This window comes from Emys orbicularis, chromosome 8 (assembly GCF_028017835.1).
Source record: "Emys orbicularis isolate rEmyOrb1 chromosome 8, rEmyOrb1.hap1, whole genome shotgun sequence".
Taxonomy (NCBI): Eukaryota; Metazoa; Chordata; order Testudines; family Emydidae; genus Emys; species Emys orbicularis.
Window position 1 is genome coordinate 14,226,394 of NC_088690.1, and position 22,282 is coordinate 14,248,675.

A 22,282-nucleotide genomic window follows, 5' to 3' on the forward strand; every position below is an offset into this window, starting at 1 on the left:
AAGTCCAGCCCCCTGCCTTCACTAGCAGGACCAAGTACTGATTTTTGCCCCAGATCCCTAAGTGGCCCCCTCAAGGATTGAACTCACAACCCTGGGTTTAGCAGGCCAATGCTCAAACCACTGAGCTATCTTTCCCCCCCTCCCTCCTGTCTTCTGTATTGCTTCCGTACAGCATGATCTAACCCCTGCAAGAGGGTTTAAGGAAAGTGGCATAACATCCAAAATGCCGAGTTGTAATTACTTTGAAAATATCAGAAAGACTGGGGAAGAAGAAAATGCTTCCACCACATTCACTGTCTTTTTTTCCCTCTCTTTATAATTAAATGTTTGGGCAAATACATTGCAAGTCATGCAATTATGTCTAAACTCTGAAAACAGTGGAGATGGAATTCATATGCATTCTGTGGTCCCAGCTTCAGCGCAGGCATGATCAGACCCTAGGGCAATGCTGTAAAAACTTTCCAAAACAGCTGTAACTTTGACTGGTTTACAATAAAACCATTTTGTGGTTAGTTACATATAGGTATGATACCATTCTGTCACTTCCTTTTTGTGGTGGCAAGCATCAATAACTACCACCCTTCGAAGGAGCAAGCTGTCAGAAAACCTGTCATTTACTGCATGAAAGAGAGGAACGCCCACAGCTGCTAACCAGCGAATCTCAGTCTTCCTGTTTGATCTAGTGAAAGGAAGAACAGGCCTTCTTTTCGGCTGGTGTTACTAATAAAACAAAAGTGACTGATCCTGCAGTCTTTACTGCCCTGACCCTGCAAACACTTATATATGCATTTAACCGTAAGCACAGTTCCATTACATTTCAGTGGACCTACTCATGTTTACCCATAGGCATTAATTAGTGTTTGCCGGATCATGGCCTGAGTAAGGGCAAGTCTTCACTGCAGAGTTAACTTGGATGATCAGCACTCAGGTTAGCCTAGCACTGGTGTGAATAGCCACAGTGCAAAGTCCAACTCGAGTTATTGTGCCCTCAGGGCTGGATGCACTCCCTTTTGTGTGTGTTGCTAGGGCTTCTACGGACAGCTCCCATGGTTCTCTGTGCTACAGTAAACTGAGCCACTCTATGATTCTTTCCCAGTGAATTGTGGGAAGGCATTAGAGGACTATCAGCACTCAAAGGAGTTAGCCTGCATCTTCACTGCAAAGCAGGTGGTTTAGATTTACCAGCCTGCGTGACAGCCTCACATGGGCTTTATAGCCTCAGACAGCCCAGCCATCTCAGGCTGAACACGCCACTAAACCCAGGTGAAATTTTGGAACAGCCTTCCGAGGGAAACGGTGGGGGCGAAAGACCTTTCTGGCTTCAAGATTAGGCTTGATAAGTTTATGGAGGGAATGGTTTGAAGGGATAACGTGATTTTAGTCAATTAGGCATTAACGTGCCATCGCGGGTAAAATGAGGGTCCGGCTGTAGAATCTTGCCTGTATGCTCGGGGTTCTGCTGATCGCCATATTTGGGGTCGGGAAGGAATTTTCCTCCAGGGTAGATTGGCAGAGGCCCTGGAGGTTTTTCGCCTTCCTCCGCAGCATAGGGCAGGGGTCGCAGGCTGGAGGATTCTGTTGTGGGTGGGTCAGCTTTTGTGGCCTGCATCATGCGGGAGGTCAGACTAGATGACCATATTGGTCCCTTCTGACCTTAAAGTCTATGAGTCTATGAGAGAAGATTTTGTGCATGGGCAGGAGGGGGGTTAGGGACAACACCTGAGTAACAGTCCATGTTACTCTGCAGTCAAGATGCACTTTGCATGGCTGAAATCAATGAGAGCTTAGCCAGAGTGAGGATTGTAGAATTGGATCCTCAGTTATTTGAGCTGTTAATTTTATCTGAGATTAAACACATGCGTTTGTTCTTTCACCACTGGGGAAGTTTCCTTCCTAATTTATTAACCACTTTCTCTCTCACACACATTATTTAGATCAATTTTAACACAGTGATACAAATACAAAAGGCATACATATTATAACCATCTTGAGAACCAAACTCGTCACAGGACCTGGAGTTCAATACATTAAATATGCCAAAACAATGTTGTTTAATAGTTAATATTGACTTGGGGAGTCAAATAATTGCCCTCTCTCCCGCTAGTTTGGTTAGAACTAACATCCAAAATACCCAACAAAATAAAGAATAAGACATTGCTGTCAGTGAAATAAAGGACAAAATTTAACAGAGTTGGAGGTTGTGGAAATCTCTGATACACCTAATTTCTTTGGGATGAACGCAATTTCCATACTTTTAAAATATATCCTTTGGGAACGATCTTACTCTTACTGCAAGTCTGAGCCTTCCATCAAAAGCTATTTAAAGATGCTTCAATTCTTCTTTTCAGCATCTGTCTGCCTATTCATCGTGAAGGAAACATCACAGGAGTTCAGAAGCTCCTTCTATTGATTAAACCGCACAGCTGTAATTAGGGCATCACATACAATGAAATGTGAAAAATGACACTTAAGCACTCTAGCATGCTGGAAGGTACAGGAGAGACAGCAGATAAAAAGAGAATGGAATTAAAGAAATATAAAGCATGTTTAAAAGTGATAGAAATGAGTCTTCCTGATAGGTTAGAGCTCTTATCGGAAAAAGCTATCATCATTATTATTTATTATTATTTGTATTACCTGTGTCCAAGCTGTGAAGATGCCCCACAAATGGGATTCCCACAGACTTCAATGGCAATTCCATTCCTGGGGCACTTATAGGATCAGGCCCAAAATCTGCGAGCAGGCAGGTTTCAGGTGCACAAGGAAGAGATGAAAGATATGGCTTACTGCAGCCTCCGAATGGGTGAGACAAAGAGTATTCAATGAGCCCCTCACTGACTCTCTTAATTTACCATCTGTTTTCTGAGTCTTTAGCATTCACCTGTGTCATGTTTTCAAGCGTCACCCCACAACCACAAGGGCTAGAAATCTACTTTGTTTAGAAAACAAAAGCCGAGATTCTCCCACAGTAACATAAATGCAGGAAGTGGAGCTTTAAGAAAAGTCATCAGACACAAAATAAAATCATGACATTTGGCAACATTGCACTAATACCCCTCTGTGTGAAGGGAGAAAACTTTATTTGGGGATGGGAGATTCCCTGTTCCCCGCCTTTCCCCTTTCTCTTACATTAGACCATGCAGCTATGTATTTATGTACACAAGATTTACTTAACCCTAATGACAGTTGCCCAGCATGCTGCACTTTGCACTGAAAACACAGTCCTCAGCTATGGATGTACAGTACACTCCCGGTTATCCAAATGCCTGGGGGACATCCAAAACTTTCAGAAAACCAGATGTTCGGATAAATGGAAGTGCTATTAACTAATGTAGGGCTACCTGGGGGACACACTGTGGATCTGGATAAGTAAGATTACAGGGAATTCAGGTAACTGGAATTATATTGTACTTACATAAAGATAGTCTACCCAAAGGGTGGGAAGGCTGTTGGTTTTCACTCCACTGGCATCAACAGGTGTATCTTGTGAGTAAGTATGGAGGATTGAGCTTGCTATGTGCAACACCATAGTCCCCAATTTTTAAAGGAACCTTAACTCAACTTTCCTTTTTGCAGCCACAAATAATCAGACACAATTCATTTCAGGCACAGATGAGGGCATGTAGATGTCTAACTACCTATCTTGCAGGCACAAAATGGGACACCAAGATTATGAACAGCATGCCCGTAGTGTTTTGGATAACATCTTACTGCAACAACCTGACAGCAAGCTTCTGCCATACTTCTCAGCAACCTTCACACTGAAACCTGCCTCGGTCATTTTCGTTATAAACAATTCAAACAAATGAAATGATCAGCTTTATAGTGAGGCTGGCATACACTAAGACAATGGCATATATCAAGGCAACCCAAATCAAATCCAAATTGCCTAAAAAGAGTCATGTGTGATCAAATGAGATTTTAAAAGTCCAAAATTAATCAGTTTACTCTTGATGCTTTACATTAACATCTGTGCCCTCTGTAAACACAGACGATTAAAAGAGCTCTTCTGGCATAAATGTAATATGTATATTATGTGCTGCCACAACAGGTAAATAGGAATCTGAGCATATTTCTTATTACAATTAAATGGTTACATTTCCTTTGACCCAGAGTGATCAGTGTAGCTCCATTGATAGGAGTAGAGCTCAACAGTTGTAAGCCAGCTGGCCCAGGAGGTAAATGACTCAGTTAATTGATAACTAACTTCTACAACATAATTGCCAGTAATATCCTGCTCACTGTACATACTTTTAAAGCCCGCGAGAATTATAAAAGAAACCATGTCAAAGATTTCCCCACACATTAACCCATCACTGATTAATTTATTTTCAGTAGTCCATCGCATGGATGCTAATTTCTGACCTAACTAGAAACCCACCAAATACAAAAGGAACCACTGTTCCAAAAACAAGGTTGAAAATAACTAGCCAAATGAATGTAGTCCAATGTCAAGATATCACTTCAGGAAGCCTTTTTCTTACAACAGTTCCAACATCCGCAAGATGCCCCTGCCAGTTCCTAGGTAATGCTTATGTGCAAGGGTCTTGGGCCTCATGGTATCTCCACAAAGCCAGATCTGTTCAGCTTGTGTTTCACTTTTCTCCTAATGAAGAGTGGGCAGAGAAAGCCCCATGAAAATGTATCAAGGTGAGTCACCATAACAGATCCAACAGATATTAAAATTTTCAGTGTCAGAAAAAGTTCACAACTATGCCTGATGCTGCAGTTCTAACAGTGAGGTAAACACTCACCCTCCAAGTATATTGTGTGGTATGGACTAGTTCTTCTAATGAGCAACCTCGTAGCCATCTTAGAGGGGAAGATAATGCCAGTAAGCTGTGAAGTCTTTGTTGCTTAGTGTTTTCAGATAGATTTATCTCTTGAATAAAGTAACAAAACGGTTTGGTCACCACTGTTTTTTTTTAGGAGTGAATCGAGAGATGCCCTCTAAAGCTAAAACGGACACTGCACACTCAGAATCTTCTTTCAAAACATCATCATTAATGCTGCTTAGTCCAACATGTCTTAGTTTTGCAACACCCCTCATCTTTAACTAGCCCCTGTCCTTAAAATTAAATCATGATCCACATACTGCTCCCATTGATTTGTACAGGACCTTGATCAGGTCCCAGGTGGATTTTTGCTCCTGAGAAGAAGGAAGGTGACACAATTTTGTACACACATTTTTCCCCATAGAGAAAGTTACTAGATTACTAGTTCCCAAATTGCTAGACTACATCCTCTGCTCACATATGCATTTGAAATTTTTGCTAATATAATATTTAGGTTTATTTTTTAAAGTGCAGTTTAGGATCAAGCCAGGACTAAATCTCTATGTATATATAAAAGAGAGACATGGAGTCCTTTGAGAAAAGTGAAGAGATTTTTAAATGCTCAGTGGGCTGCCACTCAGTTGCTTCCAGATTTCCCAGGTGCAGCAATTGTCTGCTGTAATGATTGCCCTGGACTGATGACAGTAAACGAGAAAACTAAAGCTACGTTCAGACAGAGGAATGAGAAGTGTAGTGAGTTGAGTATAAAAGAAAACAGTGGCTTACAGCTGTCCAGTGTAAAAAGCAATCTACATAAGCCTCAAAACTCAAGAGAGTCTATCATTTGACTTCCAGGATTCCAACAACCACGTAGGCTAAATGAAATCTGTCTGTCATGTGGCACCACTAGGACTTCTGGAAAGTCACTGCACCTGTGTGAGCTATAGAAAAGTTCCTGACAATCCAAATCTGCCCTACGTTAATAACGTAGCTGAATTCGAAGTACCTTAGTCCGAACTTACCGCGGGTCCAGACGCAGCAGGGAGGCTCCCCCGTCGATGCCGCGTACTCCTCTCGCCGAGCTGGAGTACCGGCGTCGACGGCGAGCACTTCCGGGATCGATCCGGGATCGATTTATCGCGTCTAAACCAGACGCGATAAATCGATCCCAGAACATCGATTGCCTGCCGCCGGACCCTCCGGTAAGTGTAGACGTACCCAAAGATTAAAGTTAAAGGAAGCACCTGAGACAGGCTACTGTACTTATTTCCATCTGGCTGTCTCAGAATAAATGTTTCACATCTAGGCAAAAAAAATCTAGGTAATCTCCTTCTCATTGGTAATTTGCTCTCAGAAGGAGGTTGATTGTGTATTTAAACAAGGGAGTCTATACAGAACTAACTCCTGGAAAGTTAATAGTGGAGAAAGCATGTTTTTAATGGAAATTTCAAGAATATTTTATATTCTCTCCCCTCCCCCAATATTTATTCACACTGGTAGAAGTAAATATGGCATCATAGAATATTGCAAATGAAGGAAAGTTTTACTAATTTTATGAATTACCTCCAAATCAGAAGAGCCTAAGGACTTGTCTCCTTGTCACTCTGTATGTTATGGGCCAGGTTCTCAGCTAGTATAAATCAGCACAGGTCCATTGAGTCAACAATTTGCACCAGCTGAGAATCTGGCTCAGTGTCTTTACTACTGCCTCCCACCACCATAAAATAGATCACTTCTTTCATTATAGTTCTAAACAGGAGTCACTACTCTTCATTTTACTAAACAACTGACTATTCATCTTCTTACATTTGTCCCATCTTTGCCAATAGATTACATTTCCTTTCACTGAAATACCTTCTTTGCATCACAAACCAAATGAACACGAGACACACTGAACTAAAACAGGCCTTTTTCTAAAGAGCTCAAAGGTATAAAATGAAGATTAGATGGGAATCAAGAGCTCATGAACACTGCAAAATTTTACTGAATTCTCGTCCCTGGATGAGATTATATTAAGAAGGTAATGACTCTTCTTCTGCCAGCTGGTCAGCAGAAAAGTTCCTTCCCTTGAAATTAATAACTTCTGATCTTTGTTAGTGTATTCGCACATGGTAGTTGGGTCACAGAATAATCCCCCAACAATCCTGAAATCATTATTAATTTGAGTATTTTTGTAAAGACCTTCCACACACGTGCATCATGGTTACAGGTTATATAATTGTCTTACTACGTTTTACCAGCTCTCTGCATCTGCACATGATTAAGCGAGACTCGGACTCCTTCCGTCAGCTGTTCAAATTATGCTCTCACTTCCAAATGTTACTTAGATACACTAGAATACTAACCATTCCCTTTCTGCTCCCACCTGAAATAATTGGCATCAAAACGACATAAAGGGGTAGTTACACTGCATACATTATCCACTAACATCAGTTGTAAATTGGGGCTTTGGTAACATATGTCAGATAATTCCTGTAGGGTTTAGGACTCCAGCCTGCAAAACTTTACTCATTCAAGTAGTACTTGCTCATGCAAGGAGTGCTGTTAGAGTCAACAGAACTTACGTGAGTAAAGGGTTGGAGGATTTGACCTGTAGGAATCATTTCACCAAGAATTTAACCTTCTGTTTAGAAGAATGAGGTAAGTCAAGCTAGTTTATATCTTTCTACTTATATCAGTTTTATATAGAGCATATCAAATATTTTATTTTTTCCAGATACAAGAAGATTAAGCTTTCTGCACTAGTCTGTATTCCTGTGGGAATATAAAGAGAAAACCATGTCTCTCTTCTTAATATATTAGTGCCTAGTAATAGAGACCAGATGATCAATAAACTACGTAAAAATTAAATCAAACTGACAGTCTTCAGAAAAATGTGCTCTAAGCAGAAACAATTGTTTTAAAGACTGTGGTGTCTAGAATATTAAACTCACATGCTTCTGTTATTAATTTATTTGTTGGAAGCCAGTCGACTTTTCTTGCATGCGTCAATTAAATAGTCAACCTTATACATAACTATCTTCAAATGCTAGATGTTTCAGCATGCAAGATATTTTGAAAGAAACTGTTGACAATGCTATACTTTTCTTTAAATGCAAAAGCAGAGTTTCTCTAGCAAAGCAAATCAACAGATTTCTAGATATGTTACTACAAGATGTCTTAAATCACTTTCTTCAGTGCACACACAATATTTCAAGGAAATAGTTATTTTTTATTCTATAAATACATATAATGAGATGTCTGTACTTTGAAGGGGAAGGGGACGACTCGACTAGAGCAAATGATGTATCCCAACAACCAAAAGTAACCTACTTTCCTGCCCATCCTTTCCTTCTCAGCTGTTTCTAAACTTTATGAAATGTGCTTAGTCATTTGTTATGATGTGCTTAGTTGTTTGTTACACAGCACCCATCTCCATCTGTAGCTGTCTTTGAAACCTACAAAAGGTGAGTAAGTATGGTTATTCAGATGGGATAACTGAAGTACAGAAAGTTGAATTCCCCAAGGATACACAACAAGTCTGCACTGGAAACAGGATTGGAACCCAGGTCTGGGATTTCTAGCCGTACATTTGATCCACTAGACCACAGTGCCCCCTGGATACTGTTTACAGCCATATCCTTTTTCTTTTGTTGCCAGCATAGTGTGTTGTGATACATCATTTTGAGGCAAAAAAAAAAAAAAAAAAGCTGTAATAAACCCCAAGTGTTTTCTCCAGTCCCTCTGCTATGTTTGGCACATGGATTTTATACATTTCTATGCACATTTTTTCCCTTATGTGGGGAGAAGGGAATTGTTGCTTGGAAAAATCAACCTAAAAGCCTACCCCATTGGTTCTTTTTCCTGTCAATTACAGCTGTCAGAAAAGTTAGTGCTGCTACTTCCCAGCATCACAAAGTTGCGTCTAAGAGAGTATGAAGAGAAGCAGGGGGCCTGATCCTACTCCATTGAAGCAAAACTCTCACTGGGAGCACTGTAGGATCTGGTCTCTATTTGCTTAAGAAAAAAAAATCACCTTTGCCAACCCCGCACAGCCACCAAAACACACGTGCCCATACTATTCGTGAGTTTGCCTTATGAGTCAGGGATGGGTTGCTGCAAATAGTTAACACATTCTTATCTGTTTCCACACAGCCAGTAAGGGAAAATGAGCATTTGACATAGTCTTTCTGAGATTAAGAGGCTTGTTCTGAATCCTTTGAGTTTAAGTGTTAATCATCATATGACACATAATAGAGTAATGAGAGAGGGCTTTCACCTCCTGAAATAATGTCTCTGAGCCCAGCAGCTTGACACAGCATCTCAGTCAGCATTTACAAACTATACAGCGCCTGAGGGGAACGGGACGAGTTTGTTTTCACAAGAGTGACTTATTATGTCTTGTCCTTGCATTAATTTACACTGGGGAGGTACTATTATGATTGTGAAAGTGCTTTTAACACGTTATATATATGCCTCAGGTCATGGCACTGGGCAGTATCAACACAAATTACTCAGCACATGGTCAGATCCTCATCTGGTGTAAACTGGTGAACCTCCAATGCAGTCAGTGGACTGGTGCCAGCTTACATCAGCTAGGGGTCTTTTAATGCCACAACCTGGCCTGATTCAAGAGGAAGCAGTGTAATCTCTCTATGAAACGCCTATCATCGTATCAAAACAAGGCTTGGTAGCTAAACCTATTACAAGTAAAAACTGTGGCTTCTTTATCAGTGTAATCTCTCTATGAAACGCCTATCATCATATCAAAACAAGGCTTGGTAGCTAAACCTATTACAAGTAAAAACTGTGATTTCATCAGTTTCCTGGCTTAATCTTGCCTGGCCCCCCAGATCTCTTTCAGTGAGTTTTCTAAACTTGAGGCATGCCTGTTTCTTGATTAATGAGACCCATTGCTACTGTGGGAGATGAGTGTTTGTCAGCAGTGGGGCATATCAACTACTGTATCTCACTCTTTTCAACCTCTTACACTGACCTGTATCGTACCAAGTCCACCCATAAGACCACTATATTTCCCCTTTTTTTGCTTAGTTGCGGAGATATACCCGCACTGTAGTCTGAAAAAAACTAAAACCTTGAAGACACCAACCTGGTGGGACAAATCACACATTATCTCCCAAACTGTAACCACTGCTTCCCCCTCCCCCCTGCGGTTCTTGTACTTTGCAGAGGGACACATACTACATGTTCCCAACAGACTAAATCTGGGATGGCACCTTTCAAACTATTGTTTAGACAGAAGCAAAATGAAAACCATGCCTGTTCCCCAGGCCGCTCCTAAAGCTAGCAAGGGTGGGAGATGCTGTGTTTACATACTGAGGACAGACAGAAGCTCTGCTCACTGCTGGGACATCCATTTTATTTGGATGACACCAGGACTACTTTGTGTTTTCAATACATCGAAAGTCAACTCAAGCCACGTTCGTTGCCCCAGTGGCCTTTAGCAACATCTTCGCAACTTTGTCCCTATTTTTGTAACAAACCCCTCGGGATGGGGATTTGGTTTGGACACAGCCAGTGCAAACTGCCACTCTAGCAAATCTTTGCAGTGCTTTTTTTTTTTTTTTTTTTTTTGGCATAATTTTTCAAACAGGGCGGGCAGATTGGGAATATACAGCTGACTGCACGGGAGAAAAAGAGAGAGGGTGGGGGGACAAAAAGAGCTCTTGCAAAAGAGACCGCCAGCAGCAGCAAAACTGGAAAATGCCAGGGGTGAGGGGAGAAGTCAGCAAGTAAGATGCATTTGCAAAAGGCAAACAAAACAACAAAAACCCAAAGCTCTTCCTTTTCAGTTTCGGCAGAGAGTGAGCTGCAAGGGGGGACGGGGGAGGGGAGCAGAGAAAGAGCCGCGGAGCTGCCCAAGAAAGTGCATGAACCACAAGAGAGAGAAGAAAGTTGCGTGTCGGCGACGCTCACCCATGAAAAGGCAGAGGAGATCCAGGCAGATGAGCAGCCCTTTCTTGCTGCTGCTCTTGGCCGGGTTGTTGTTCAGGGCAGGACTGCCCCCGTTCTTGCTCTCCGGAGCGATCGCTTTGTCGTACTTGTAGTTCTGCATGATCTGGGGGGGAAGCAAACCCGGTCCCCAAGCGGCAATCCAGGCGCTGGAGCGGCAGGGGCGCGCTGCCCGGGCTGGGCTCGCAGGAGGTGGTCGCTGGTGGACAGACTTTGTTTAGGCGGTGGTGTGGCTGCTGTATAAACTTCTTCCCGGCGGGGGAAAGCAGGGGAGGGCCAGAGGGAGGCGAGAGGTGCGTTTGTGTTCGTCTCAAACCGTTCAATGTCCTTGTGGGGAGAGAAAAATAAAAGGGGGGGAAATGCGATCGAGAAAAAAGTTGGCCAAGTTTGGAAATCACCAAGTCCTGGGGGGGGAGTCGTAGTAGCGGCACCGCAGCCCCCTTTGGATGCTGGCTCAATGAATGGAAGTTGGGATCTTGCAAAGCAACTTCCCCAGCCGGTTTAACACAAAGCTCTGCTTTTGCTTGGGGGCTGCAGCTTCTGCTGCTGGCAGGGGCTGGTGCCTGTACTTTTATTTCACCAGGTCCTTTCCACCCCTTTAACAACACACACACACGCACACACACACACACACAAAGAAAAGAAACCCGAAGTCACTCTGGCTCTGATGGGATATCCAAGTACAGCCCCCTTCCTGAGGCTGACATATACATATGATAATTAACTCCACATTTTTTTTTTTTTTTTTTTTTTTTTGCAGAGGGAAGAAAAGCAAAAAAAAAAAAAAAGGTCAGGAAAAGCTTCTCTCCCAGCAGAAGGGAGCCCCTAGTGTTCACAGTCCAAGTGTAAAAGGAAAAGAAAATGTTTTCAGGCTGGAGGATTTCCACATTGGGGGTGGGGTACGTGGTGGCAACTGCCTCTTTAAATCTCTCCACTGGGTTTTTCTTCTGATCGGCTCTACAGGTGAGGTGTGCTAAGATCAACCCCCTCTGAGGGAGCGCTCTGTTGTGCCTTGTGACCCAGTATAAGGAGTATTTTGAAACCTCTTTGCGAGCACCCTGCTATGCCAGACCACAAACAGGGATACAGAAGCAGGTTTGGGTCGCAACTGCTCTTGGGGCCCTGGACACAACCACTGCACAGTATGTAGGGAATAGGTTGACCACAGACATCCCTCCTGGCTGCCTCATCCAATGGCATAATCCCTCCACAAAGTTGGCTGCTTTGCCCCGCTGCAGAAGGAATGTTGTGTTAATGAAGCTAGAATAACTAAAGCTTTTGGATTTTTGGCTTGAACAGTCCCAGAGTTACAAGGCTGCACACACACTATTTACCCAGGATTATTACCTCTGTTGCTCTCCCCTTTGATCTGATTAAAAATTGCCTAGGAAGTAATGGAAATTCTACCTTGGAATCCTGACTGGCAGGGTTGTAATTTTAACAACCCTGAGTTGAAGGCAGGGAGACCAAGGTATGAAGATGCTTGAAATTGAATTAAAAGGACACTGTTAAGGACATATAAGCAGGAGTGCCGCCAGCTTTTTTGCCGCCCTAGGCAGTGGAAGGTCCCGCCCCCGAAATACTGCCCCCGACAGAGGCGGCGGAAGGTCCCGCCTCCGAAATACCGCCAACGACCGGGGCGGCCGAAGATCCGGCCGCCGCCGTCACCGCCCCCCAAATGTTAGCGCCCTATCGCCTAATGGGTTGCGCCAGCCCTGCATATAAGCAGTGTCGTTGTAGCCAGTCAGTCCCAGGATACTAGAGAGACAAGGAGGGTGAAGTGATATATTTGATTGGACCAGTTTCTGTTGATGTGTGATAGAAGCTTTTGAGCTTACACAGAGCTCTTATGCTTCAGGATGGCACCTGCCCACACCTTTTTCCTTACGCTGAGAACCACTAGCTCACGTGGACCTTAGATCTGCATGCAAGTTTCTTCACTTCACTTTTGCTCTGGAGCAAGAGGAAGCATCCAGGGAATTGTGGGCTACAGTGTCTTCAGGGGCTACTTCAGGGTTCCTTGCTCAGGGCTGTTTTTAAAGGCCCCATCTAGTCCTAAGGAATTTGCAACTGGTTCACAATAACAGTCAACAGTATCCAGACAGTTTCTTGCATCAGTGTTAGACACTTAGAAAAACAGCAAGAGACTACCACTGACTGTAGTCAAATGTGTCTTTTCCGTTTGGTAGCTCATGGCCTATGAGATGAGTTCATTGGTTTAAGAACACTTTGTTTCAGCCTGCATTAGGTTGTTTCAAAATATATTGACTGTCAATTATCCCAGTTTAGAATTCTCTGGGTTAAATTCAATTACCTTTTTAACGTTGGGGGGGGGGGAACTATTATTGTAACAGTGAATGAAAAAAAAAAGGAGACTTTTCTTGTACTTCAAGGGAAAGTGAGAGGGTGTTTAAATGAAAGTTTTTCATTTCCATTTACAAGACCCTTCAGGCTATTAATGTTTACGTTTTCATAACAAAATGATTGTACTGTTAATTGATGCATGCACTTGCACACAAATTAGTCCAAATTTTGGATTTTTTTCTTAAGGGAAAAGAATGCTACAATTCTCCATTGTAAAGCGTGAGCTGATCAAACGGTTAGCACTGAAAAGCAGCTTTAAGACTTTAGTTAATAAAATGCCAGAGAGATTCATAATAATTTGGTATGTTGTTTATTCATAAATTCAATTATTTAATAAATTATGCATTAGCTATCATTTTAGGGCCCAATCTTTCATTTCTCCCATACTAAACTTTCCAGATTTACTTCACAAAGTCACTTGATTTACACCAGCAGAGAATTTGGCCCTGGATGTTTTGGGGACCTAGTCCTGATCCCACTGAAGTCAATGATAAAACTCATCAGCTTCAGCAGAGGCAGGACTGGGCACTGGGTGTAAAAGGAGTGCCAGATCAGGCTTCATCAGGGTATACTATGTTCACAGCAAAGGTCGTTACTGACCAGAATCGTATGTAATTGTTTAACGGGAATATTTTAAACACATATATTAAATAGACAATTACATTTCATTTATTTAATCTTGATATTTCTAATGAATAATTTTCTGTAAAAATAACTGAGTTTAATGAGCAATCTCACTAAAAACTTCCCATTCAGTTATATTCTCTTTAAAATTGAGAGAAGCATGAGTAGTCATTACATTTCAGCACAGAGTGGTTTCATTCAATCTCAAATTTGACTCCAATTTGTACTTTTTAATGTGAATTTCTTTGTAAAATGCATTGAGATCCTTCAGAAAGAAAGACACTAGATAAATGCAGGATATCTATCATTTCTTTTACTCTTCCGTTCTCCTATCTCACTTCTTCTCCCATCTTTCTCCTTGGTGTGCCTCTTTATCTCCCACTCTCAATTTCTAAAATATCGTTTGAAATTTCAGATGGAGAAAAGCAGAAGTGCAAATCAAGGTGACTCAGACCTGTGGAACTCATTTCCCTAGGAAGTCACTAAGGATAAGAATTTAGCAAGTTTCAAAAAGGGATTGGACATTTATATGGATAAGAAGAATATCCAGAATTATCATAATAAATTATAACAATTTTTGAAGGGATATTAAACCTCATGCTTCAAGGCTTAAACCAAACCTAAAGGGGGGGGGCAGATTATCCCACATTTGCCTATTGTGGGGTTCTTACACCGTTCTCTGAAATACCTGGTCTTGGCTATTGTCAGAGACATGATACTGGACTAGATTGATATCGGGTTCGATTTAGTCTGGCAATTCCTATATTCCCAAACTTCGGTGCTATGGGTGGATTATTTATTTTATTTTACTTGTAGCTACTTTCTATAAGTGACTATTACCATGGCAGGTGGGCTTTTCTGCAGCAACAGCCTCCTCTAAATATGCTTCCATTTAACAAGCTGAACTGCTCCTTATCTGAGATGGTGCACTCTTAGGCTAAATTTCTGCTCTCAGATCGACACAGTGGCTCTCCACTTTAACTTTCCTGTCTGTTTAGACTATCTTTAATGTTATTGGGAAGTTCACCTATGTAAGCAGAGCCAAATATCAAAGATGATATCCACCATCCCAAGCCTGAGTCTACGTCCTCACTACGGGGAGGGGGGGGGGGGTCGATTTAAGAGACGCAAATTCAGCTACGCGAATAGCGTAGCTGAATTCGACGTAGCCGAGCCGACTTACCCCCGCTGTGAGGACGGCGGCAAATCGACCTCCGCAGCTCCCCCGTCAACGGCGCTTACTCCTACCTGCGCTGGTGGAGTACAAGCGTCGATTCAGGGATCGATTGTCGCATCCCGACGAGACGCGATAATTCGATCCCCGAGAGATCGATTTCTACCCGCCGATTCAGGCGGGTAGTGAAGACGTAGCCTGAGAGAAGAATTAACTCTACTTGGAGATGCAACAGGTGCAAGGCTGAGAAAACACTCCTCAGAAGAACATCCTTCCTGAAGACTCCTTCTTCGTGGGGCTGACAGGATAGAAGAGGAGAGCTGCTTTAAATGGCAATGCAGAATTCATCTGTCCCCATGATTCAAGTTAGACCTCTCAGGTCAGTTTTCTTGTTCATCTACAAGGTTCATCTTTCTATTGCCAACACTCCACAGCATAAAAATGAATTCTGTTGCCTGTCTTTTTGTTATTAAAGCATGCTTCTATATTCATTTACCCCTGTGTAAAACACTACCAAATCAGAGTTCTCCCCTCAAACCAGTGCTAGTATTTATACCCAGGTTACTCTTATTTTGGGCCTGCTAGCTACAAGGTCCACTGAAGTCAGTAGAAAGACTCTTATTGACTTTTTCATGGGCTTTCAGATCCTTCCTGTGGGTGCAAGTCCCTACATCAGATGCAAGGCAGGGAGAATCAGACCCTGGGTCTTATTTTTACGTCACTAAATAACAAGAATATAACAAAACCAAAATGAGAAAGAAGGAAATGTTTGTTTCATTGGTTGTTGTCTACACAAGCTTCAAACTCAGATGGAGGAACAGAGCTGGGATATACTGTGCATACCAAATAGGCCTGAATCAAAGCCCCAGACCTGAACAGCACCACATTTTTGGAAAGCTCAGATCTGGATTGAAACTTTTCAGCTGGGGTCCATTTCTCATGCCACAGGCTGTTGCATATCCTGAGGGAATACTATCTGAGGGGTTACCATCCGAGAGAGAGCTCCTAAGGGCTAAGCCTATTCTGAGTCAGAGCTAGTGTGGCATTTAATTACTGCTGTCACTTGGCTCCGCGCACTCCGGGCCATGCCCCCTTTTAGATATCATCTGCTTTTCCCAACATCTAGCCGCCACCAGACTTCCACACACCATCAGCCTGGCACCCCTGCTAAGAACTATTTGCCAGGTCTGAGGAAAGTCCAAGAGTCCCTAGGCACAAGATCAGTTCTGTTACACGGATACATTTGCACAAATGCATAAACTGGAAGGAGGTGTTAATTCTCCACTCTGCAGCACCATAAGGATAGCAGAGTAAAACTGGTGTAACTGAGTGAAGAATCAGGCCACAAATATTTGACTCACATATAAGGCTACTTAGGTGATTAAGACCCTGCTGATACAATGGGCTTTGTGCTTTTTAGTAAAGTCCAGTGTATTTTGAAGCACACATTTGCAGGGTTATCAGTTCTCGCGATTTTTATGAGTTTTGTGATATTTAGTGTTTGTCTTAAAGCCTTCGCTCAAGGGATGAGCTGATTACATGGGAATGTCAGCTTTCATTTAAAGAAATAAACAAGTTTCTTGGATATGGAGGAAAGCTGGAAAATGTGACCTAATAGTGTAACCTAAAGGTTCAAAATCCAGAAAGGGGGTGGCGGGTGGGGGAAATGAAAGCCAATTTTTTTAGATTTTTAAAAATTCATGATTTTTAATCTAACATCGTGATTTTTAAAACAATCTCATGATTGTAGGGGGGCTAAAATGATTTTTGATCACTTGTGGCTGGCAGTACTGCACTTGCAGCAGTAATGTATATATTTAAAGCTTGAGCAATAGCCTGATTGCTCAAAAAGAGAATGATAGCACCATCTAGTGCCCTTCTTTGGAATTGCCTTATAAAATAAAAATTCAATTAAACTGATTTCAAAGGGTCATAATTAAAATCTTCCAGGATCTTATCATCATTGGATTTCTAAAATGCTATTCTGCTCAAATATAGTATTTACTGAGGAATTAGAATAATTTTTTGACTTTAAAATAATACTAGATTCTTAGTTATGAAACATGGACATTGTTAAAAATCCCAGCATAAAATCATAGTCATTTTATTGCTTTAGCGATTTTTTTTAAAAAGAGTTTATATATAACAGTTTATATATTCATATATTCTCCCCAAATACTTTCATGCATTTATTAGCAAAACCTTAAAGAGTTGTATGTATACTGCACCCTGATGTGCAATTTACCCAGGACAAGTATTTTCACAGTCCATAGTTAGTAAAAGAAGTGGTACATCATCTAACAGTCTTTGTAAAGACTGGTAAAATCTGAGTTTGTGCTTTTTGCTGGCCGGCTTCCAGAAGTTTGTTTGAAATTCAAGTAATGTGGCATGTGTTAATGATGTACACTCGTCAGCATGTCAATGAAAGTCTCATTGTAAACAGCAGCCTCACAGGATATGTCTACACTAGAGCTTTTACTTCTAAACTGATTGCAGGTTAACTCACGGTAGCTAACGTGTTTGTAAAGTCTAGTCTGGACACTCCCCAGATGTTTGTTCCTGGATGCAAGTTTTAAGGTTTATAGGGCAAACAGACACTTTTAAATCTGGTGGCTTGGACCTATCTCTGATCATAAATTATCCAGATATCCTGCATGAAAGTGTTCAGAGGCCAAATGAAAAAAATCCCTTTTCCAGATCTATACAAAACTATCTTCCCATTTTATAGGCAGCTTGATAGCTTTTGGTAAAACCTTAAAAGATGAACATGTCACATTCATGACAATGAATGAGAAGATTAACATGGCTGTGTTTTGTAAATCTGTGCTTCAGTGAAGCACTTGAAAAGGTAAATGAGAGCTGAAGAGCGGGGTTTGAAGATTGTGTGTGTAGGCTTGTGTCTTCTAAGCAGGAGACAAAACCCCTTGCAGGTTGACGTTGATGGGGGCTGGACAGAGGTGAAAGTAAGCCAGTACACCCCGGTACGGTGTACCGGCAAGAGCCGGTAGGGTAGGGCTGCGGGGTAGGGCGGCGGGGCTCTGGGGGCTATTTAAAAGTCCAGGGCTCCCGCTGCTTCTACTGCCCCGGCCCTTTAAATAGCCACCAGAGCCACGCCGCCACTACTGCAGGGCTCCGGCGGCTATTTAAAGGGCCGGGGCAGTAGAAGCAGGGGAGCCCCGGGCCCTTTAAATAACCCCTGGAGCCCAGGGGTAGCGGGGGGCTCCAGGGGCTATTTAAAGGGCCCGGGGATCCAGCTGTCTCTGCCGCCCTGGTCCTTTAAATAGCCGCGGGAGCCCCGCTGCTTCCCCAGGGCTCCGGCGGCTATTTAAAGGGCCGGGGCGGTAGAAGCAGGGGAGCCACAGGCCCTTTAAATAGCCCCCAGAGCCCAGGGGTAATGGGGGGGCTCCAGGGGCTATTTAAAGGGCCCGGGGCTCCAGCTGCCTTTGCCGCCTTGGTCCTTTAAATAGCCTCAGGAGCCCCGCTGCTTCCCGAGGGCTCCCACGGCTATTTACAGGCCAGGGCGGTAGAAGCAGGGGAGTCCAGGGCCCTTTAAATAGCCCCTGGAGCCCCGGGCTGCTGCTGCTACCCCAGTGGGGGGGGGCACTTACCTTACAGGGTGGGCTGGGGCTGGCTCTGACTCCCTCAGCCACGCCCCTTCCACCCTAGGCCCCGCCCCTTCCCAGGGCCAGAGCTGGCCCCAGTGTACCGGTAAGTCACTGGACTTACTTTCACCCCTGGGGCTGGATGAGTTACTGGAAAAACAAGGAGACGCTCTTAAAATGGGTCTTAGAGAAGCATATGTGTGGATAGTTGATAGACTGATCAAGAGATAAGGAGGCACAAGGAAAATAACATATCTAGTCCCTAGGTCTGCTCTGTTTCCAGTATTGGTCCAATTTTGAAGTCAATCCACATGTTTCCTATTGGGGATGACTGAAATTAATGGGAGCTTTGCCTATGAAAGGACTTCAAAATCAGTCCTTTCAATGCCAATGGGATGTCTGCATATGAAATGTCTGCAGAGCTGGGTCAGAGATTTGTATGCAACTCTTGCCATGGGTTTGTCTACACTAGAGTTTTTACCATCGTTAACTCACTGCTGGTTATCTTCAGGTCATTAACACGTTTGACAAGGCGAAGCCGAATTTAAAAATTGTATTAAAGCTAATGTTAAAATTATATAATCCATAGGTTAAGAAAAGAGTCTCTGTACATCTGGATATAACGCTTAAATTATCCAAAAGTGCAAACGTTGGTTTAAAAGTAATACAATACATATAGTACATAATCAGCAATAACCCAAATATGATTAACAAATTTAATGATACAATTTAGATATTAGCATCCAAATATTCGGGTACATCACTCATAAAAAGTTATACAGAGAGTTGGTTGTGGAAAGCAAATATATCAACGAGTGAAGATTGTCTCTTAGTAATTGAGAATTTAGGATAGGTTGACCTGTTCGAAAATAAAATCCATCAGGGAAGTATTTCAGTTACTTTCCCGACTGTGCTTTCTACTCAAATATTTGTTCCAAGATAAAAATGTCTGTGGTTTACACTAGCCAAAGCACATAGGGTGAGCTCCTGACCTCACTCCGCCTGCTTCAGCCCCTTCTTGCCACACAGAAGAGCCAGAGTGATATCAAAGGGCCATAAAAGCCCCCGTTCTGCTTGGTGGACGTTCCCCAGGTGCAGGCACTGCACTCTGGATGACAGCTGTAATAAGGCTGCCTTCAGAGACAGTCTCAAGCCCTGACAGAGGGGTCAAACAGCTCAGGCTGGATGATGTAGGGGCACATCAAGGACAAGACCACAGCACTGCAGAGATTCTGGGCAGCACTGCAGCCCATAAGACTGCCCAAGGAGGCTGACACAACTTAAATAGCTGTCTGCATTATGCCAGGGGCCTCTCCAGGATCAGCAGAGTACAAGGGTGGCTTAAAGGCACCGTACCCCCCACCCCCACTCCTCACCCTCCCCGCCGCCATTCCTCTAGGCTATGAATTCTGTGCTGTGTCTCTTACAGGCTCAGCACAGAATCTCAACCATAATCTTCAAAGCCTGCTCTTCAGCTCTCATTTAACTTATCAAGTGCTTCACTGAAGTACAGATTTACGTAACACACCCCTGCTGTATTAACGTTTTCATTCCTGGTTGGGATCTTGACACGTTCTTTTTTCAAGGCCTTACCAAAAGCTGCCAAGCTTCCTACAAAGCGAAACGATGGTTTGGTGTAAATCTGGGCAAAGGATTTTCATTCTCCACTTGAATAATTTCGTCTAGGGTGTTTAGATAACTATGATCAGAGATGAGACCAAGACACCAAATTTAGGAGTATTTGGATCCAGGTTTTTGGATCAATCCACTATAAAGTTAGAAGACACTTACACAATTCACGTTCAGATCTGGGTGTGGATTTCAAATACCCCAAAAGGGTGTGGGCCTGGCTTTTTGGTTCAGGCCTCCTTCCATATGATGCCTCATGAGGGAGGCTTCTCTCACCATCTTCTTTTTGCAGCCAGAATGAATTCCCCACCAATGCTGGTTTTGTTCCATGCGCCTATGTCCAAAACTTGTTTTAAACTGTGTTTCCAAGAGCCAATTAAACATCACAGGGGAACACCCAATTTTGAAAGGCTGCAGAAATGCCATGAAAAGAACCTTTGAGACAAATGATGCTGAAGAACTCACATTGACCTTAGACAACTTGGCTGACTTAATGATAAAATTTATGTTGCCACTAGTATGAAATACAGAACCACTTGGATGCTCCTGATGTTGCTTTCTCTGCAAATCATCAAAATGTTTTGATATCTTCTACTTCAACAAGGGCCAGGGGCATACTTTATCTTAATAGGTATGCCTTCTCCTGCTCGAACTTCTAGTAGTTGGAAGTTCAAGCCAGACAAATTCCAATTAGAAATAAGGCACACATTTTTAACAGCTGATTATCCACTGCAACAAAATACAGAGGAAGTGGTAGATTCTCCACAGTGCTTAATTTGTAATGAAAGAGCTACCAGGGCTCAAGCCATTAGGTGCTGGGGTTCAAGCAATTTTTTTACTTTCATAAGTAACGTGGCAAGCCCAGAGATGTCAGGCCTATGAACTGCCATATTTAGAGGTGCCGGGGCCCTGGCACAAATTAAGCACTGATTCTCCAGCTCCTGAAGTCTTCATATCCAGACTAGATGCTTTGCAGGAAGATATGTCTTAGCCAAACACATGTTATTGGGCTCAATATAGGGGTATCTGGATGAAATTCGATGGCCTGTGGGTCAGAATAGAGGATCCCTTCTGGCCTTAAATCTTTGAATCCTCTCTGAATCTGGGACTATTTAAATAGCTGACAGGGCAATGCCAGTAAACACATTTGAAACATATGGAAGCACAGACTCATCAACAGCCACTGCACAACAGTCCCCAAATTGCTTGTATACCACCACATCCCTCACTCTCTGGACTGGCTTATCCAGTATTGCCAACTCCAAATGTTAAAAATCATGAATCAGTCCCCCATCTCCCCCTCCCCCTCCCCAATCACCAGAGTTTTTAAAAAATGATCAATGTTGAGTTGTTTTTATTTGACCTTTGGGCTTTGAGTCTTCAGGGTGCACCTGGGTTATACTTTCAAGCTTCTGCACAATCACAAGGGAAAGAAACATCCTCTTTTTAAAAATGAAAGCTGAGACTCTTACCCCACTAAGAGCTGAAGCTTTAAGTCAAACATCAAATATCCTGAAATTCATTGGCAGTATCGCTTACCTGATGCCAAAACTACAAGTCATGGCATGGCTTACTTATGGAATCTCTTTACATTCACTTTAGTTTTCATCTTCCGCTCAGTTGTTGCCAGAACCTTTATCAAGGTGGATCGTATGGATGGCTTTCTGTATCTGATGATTAGCCTGGAGAAATGCTGGTATGTTACCAATTAATACTAATGAACCCAAACACTGATTTTATCTATTGCCACTAGACTTCACTGAAAAGATTGCATGTGTCCATTCTTAAAGTTTGTGTGGAGAAATCAGCATATTTTTCATGTCTGCACTTAATCTATCTATTTTAGGGTTTTCTACCATGCCTGTCACTGTAGTGTCTTAATATCAGACACTGTCACTCCATAAATTATGCATGCTAGTTGGGATTGAGAGGGCTCTGGTGGAACAGAGTAAACCAGTGAAATAAAATGTCAACAAATGCAATAGCCTTTGTTAAATTCAGATGAGAAGAAATTAATTCTATAAAAGGGGACTCTTAAAATAGCTTGGCACCAAGGTGTAACAAGAGACAGCCTTTCGCTGGTGGAGAAGGACGACAGAATGACAGTCTGCCCTTACGGAACTCAGCCTGGAAAAAGCGAGGGCTTTTCCGCCATGACTGTC

General features: G+C 42.7%; 1 protein-coding gene across 1 annotated transcript in view; it reads right to left on the reverse strand.

Annotated features, from left to right (window-relative positions):
- PLPP3 (phospholipid phosphatase 3) overlaps positions 1 to 10,830 on the reverse strand; it is a 65,007-nt gene extending 54,177 nt beyond the window's left edge. The window contains exon 1 of the mRNA XM_065409626.1: positions 10,692 to 10,830. Coding sequence (XP_065265698.1) covers positions 10,692 to 10,830 — 139 coding nt within the window. The remainder of the gene's footprint in view (positions 1 to 10,691) is intronic.
- Between the last annotated feature and the right edge of the window lie 11,452 nt (positions 10,831 to 22,282).